Below are 3,308 nucleotides of genomic sequence, written 5' to 3'. Positions count from 1 at the left end.
GCTTTAGCATAAAGAAGTAATACATATATGCCTATTCATGGCTAGGCTAGCAGAAACTATCTTTGAAACAGATCTGGCTTAAGATATGAGTAACTACCTCCTATCCTAGGTGAAATCAGTTTTCTCTATCCTCCCTGCAAAGCAAACCGGATTTGCAAAGTAGGGGAATGGGGGGAAAAAACCCCAAAGATCACATAGTGATCTTGTCTGCACACAAAGTCAGGTACAGGATAAAACAAGGAAGCATTAAGCAAGAGAACAGAACAAAGTGGCCTTTTAACTAATACTATTTAAAAAACTGGCTACAAAAGAAAGGTGGTAGTTGGAAGAGACCAGCCAGATCTCCTTTTATGACCAGGTGACCTGTCTAGGGGAAAAGGGAAAGGCTGTGGATGTAGTCTACCTGGACTACAGTAAAGCCTTTGGTACTGTCTCCCACAGCATTCTCTTGGAGAAGCTGGCAGCCCATGGCTTGGACAGGGGCACTCTCTGCACTCAGTTAAAAACTGGCTGGATGGCCAGGCACAGAGAGTAGGGGTGAATGGTGCTGCATCCAATTGGTGGCACCCCACTGTAGGGGTCAGTATTGGGGTCAGTCCTGTTTAATATCTTTATCGATAATCTGGATGTGGGGATTGAGTGAACCTTCAGTCAGATGACACTGAGTTGGGTGGGAGTGTTGAACTCCTGGAGATTAGGAAGGCTCTGCAGAGGGATCTGGACAGGCTGGATCAATGGCCTGAGGCCAATTGTATGAGGTTCAATAAGGTAAAGTGCTGGGTCCTGCACTTGGGTCAAAACAATCCCATGCAATGCTACAGGCTTGGGGAAGAGTTGAATGGTTGGAAAGCTGCCTAGTGGAAAAGAACCTGGGGGTGCTGTTTGACAGCTGGCTGAATGAGCCAGCAGTATGCCCAGGTGGCCAAGACCACCAATGGCATCCTGACTTGTATCAAAAATAGTGTGGCCAGCAGGACCAGGGCAGTGATTGTCCCCCTGTACTTGGCACTGGTGAGGCAACCTTGACTCCTGTGTCCAGTTCTGGGCCCCTCACTTCAAGAAAGTCATTGAGGTGCTGGAGTGTGTTCGGAGAAGGGCAACGAAGCTGGTAAAGGGTCTAGAGTGTAAGTCATGTGAGGTAACTGGGGTTGTTTGGCCTGGAGAAAAGGAGGCTCAGCGGAGACCTTATCGCTCTCTACAACTACCTGAAAGGAGGTTATAGACAAATCCTGTGTCCAGTTCTGGGCCCCTCACTTCAAGAAAGTCATTGAGGTGCTGGAGTGTGTTCGGAGAAGGGCAACGAAGCTGGTAAAGGGTCTAGAGTGTAAGTCATGTGAGGTAACTGGGGTTGTTTGGCCTGGAGAAAAGGAGGCTCAGCGGAGACCTTATCGCTCTCTACAACTACCTGAAAGGAGGTTATAGACAAATGAGGACTCTTCTCCCCCAGGTAACAAGTGATAGGACAAGAGGAAATGGCCTCAAGTTGCACTAGGGGAGGTTTAGACTGAATATTAGGAAATATTTCTTCACTGAAAGGGTGGTTAAGCATTGGAATGGGCTACCCAGGGAGGTGGTGGAGTCATCATCCTCGAAAATGTTCAAGAAGCAGCTGGACATGCTTAGTGCAGTAGGACCTAAACACAATAGCCTGATAAGCCAACAGGAAGAAAAGCTCATCCTGTGCTGTAAGTGGTACTCATTCATTACAAACAGTAGCACCCAACAGTACACTTACTTGCCTTAAACTATGCAGGCTTTATTAGAAAAGAATAAACAAAGGTACCTGAATTCCTTTAAGTGTTTTTATATTCAAATAAATACTCATGTCTGAGGACTGGACAGGATGAAATCAATAGGGTGAAGAGACATACTAAATAACATGAAATACAATTCAGCTACAGTTAAGTTCATCCAACAATTATCAATATTTTTTTTATTTCTGGTACGGATTTAGTCACTGGCCAACAAATAAACAGCTTAAACTTTTAGGCTTTTCAACTATGCATATCTCCCTATGCAGACAACAGCTTTGCTGTTGTTAAAACCAGAATATCACCTTGCACCTATGATGGAGCTAGCCTGTACCGCAAGACAAGACCTCCTTAGTTCTATGAACTGTTACCGTTAATGAAGAATCTTGCAAAGAGGAAGCTTCTTTGCAAAGGTCCCATGAGGAACTTTAGCACCAAAATGCTAAGACAGACAATACCTATCTTTCAGGGCATCTGGCTATAATGGTGGACTAGATTATGGATCCAAGAGAGCTCTGGCATGACCTAAGCTTCAAGATGTTTCTAAGCATGTATAAAGTACAACTACAGCTACCCTGCAAAGTTTAGGATCAAGGACATTCAGAGTTCTGATACCTCCAGGGTAGACACAAGCTCAGTGTGGGTTTGAGGGTTGCAATTTTTGACCTGGGCATCTCAATTACAATCAGTTCACAGCCTACCTCACCATTCCAAGAGATGTCCAAATTCAAAACAAGACTTAATCACAAAATGCTTCCTCTCTGCCTTTCCTCCCCTCTTGAATATATATCTCACAAATTTCAGAGTACTTGATACAAAAAAATAATCAAACCAGAAAGTTATTAGCTTCCACAACATGTTAGATTTTACTCACCAGGATGATTTGATATAGGAGGCTGGAATGCAAGTTCATTGTGAACTGGCCCTTTAAAAGAAAACATGCCATTTGTTTTACATGAGGAAAAAATAATGTTTTCTTTCTTAACTTGCTTTCCTGTGAAAAAAAAAGACTTGTGAGGATGCCAGATGTTATAAATCCCTGTAATTTCTGAATCAATTGGTCAAATCTGACAGGGGAGAAAAATGCCCACAGAAGAATTGCACTCTTAGGGGTTTCCTAAAAATTCAGAAGTTGAGTAAAGAGCTCCATTTGTATCCAAGGAGGAAAGGCTGCATGCTGCTCAGATCAGACCCAGCTCCAGGAGAGAACAGAAACCAGATATAGCATTGAAATATAAGAGAAATAGGACTTAGGCTTCACATCTGCCCCCAAGTTGTGCAAGGAGAGAAGCAGTGTATAGAGGCATATGTTACAAGTCTGTCAGAAACCACACTTCATTAGTTTCATTAATCACAGAACAAGTTGCCCAGCATGCTGTGGACTTGACCACAAGAAACACTCACTGAAGATGGAAAGAAGCCCTAGAACACTCATTTTCAGGAAAAAAAATAAATAAAATGAATAGTCTTGGTATTAGTCAGTTTAGTCTCTCAACTTTTATGAACTAACTAGGTCCCTTACAAGCAGCAGAAAACAAGGAGGAAAGACTTAAACAT

At 43.1% G+C, this 3,308-nt stretch overlaps 1 protein-coding gene across 1 annotated transcript in view; it reads right to left on the bottom strand.

The window, feature by feature from the left end:
* Positions 1–2,676, bottom strand: part of LOC103803508 (mothers against decapentaplegic homolog 4) — a gene marked incomplete at its 5' end in the record, with an annotated part of 7,717 nt that extends 5,041 nt beyond the window's left edge. Inside the window, one exon of the mRNA XM_009076068.1 lies at positions 2,626–2,676. Within this exon, the coding sequence (XP_009074316.1) occupies positions 2,626–2,676 (51 nt within the window). The remainder of the gene's footprint in view (positions 1–2,625) is intronic.
* Between the last annotated feature and the right edge of the window lie 632 nt (positions 2,677–3,308).

This window comes from Acanthisitta chloris, unplaced genomic scaffold (genome assembly GCF_000695815.1).
Source record: "Acanthisitta chloris isolate BGI_N310 unplaced genomic scaffold, ASM69581v1 scaffold4376, whole genome shotgun sequence".
NCBI lineage: Eukaryota > Metazoa > Chordata > Aves > Passeriformes > Acanthisittidae > Acanthisitta > Acanthisitta chloris.
The sequence above is the reverse complement of the archived record's forward strand: the minus strand, read 5'-3'. Positions and strand labels throughout refer to the sequence as shown.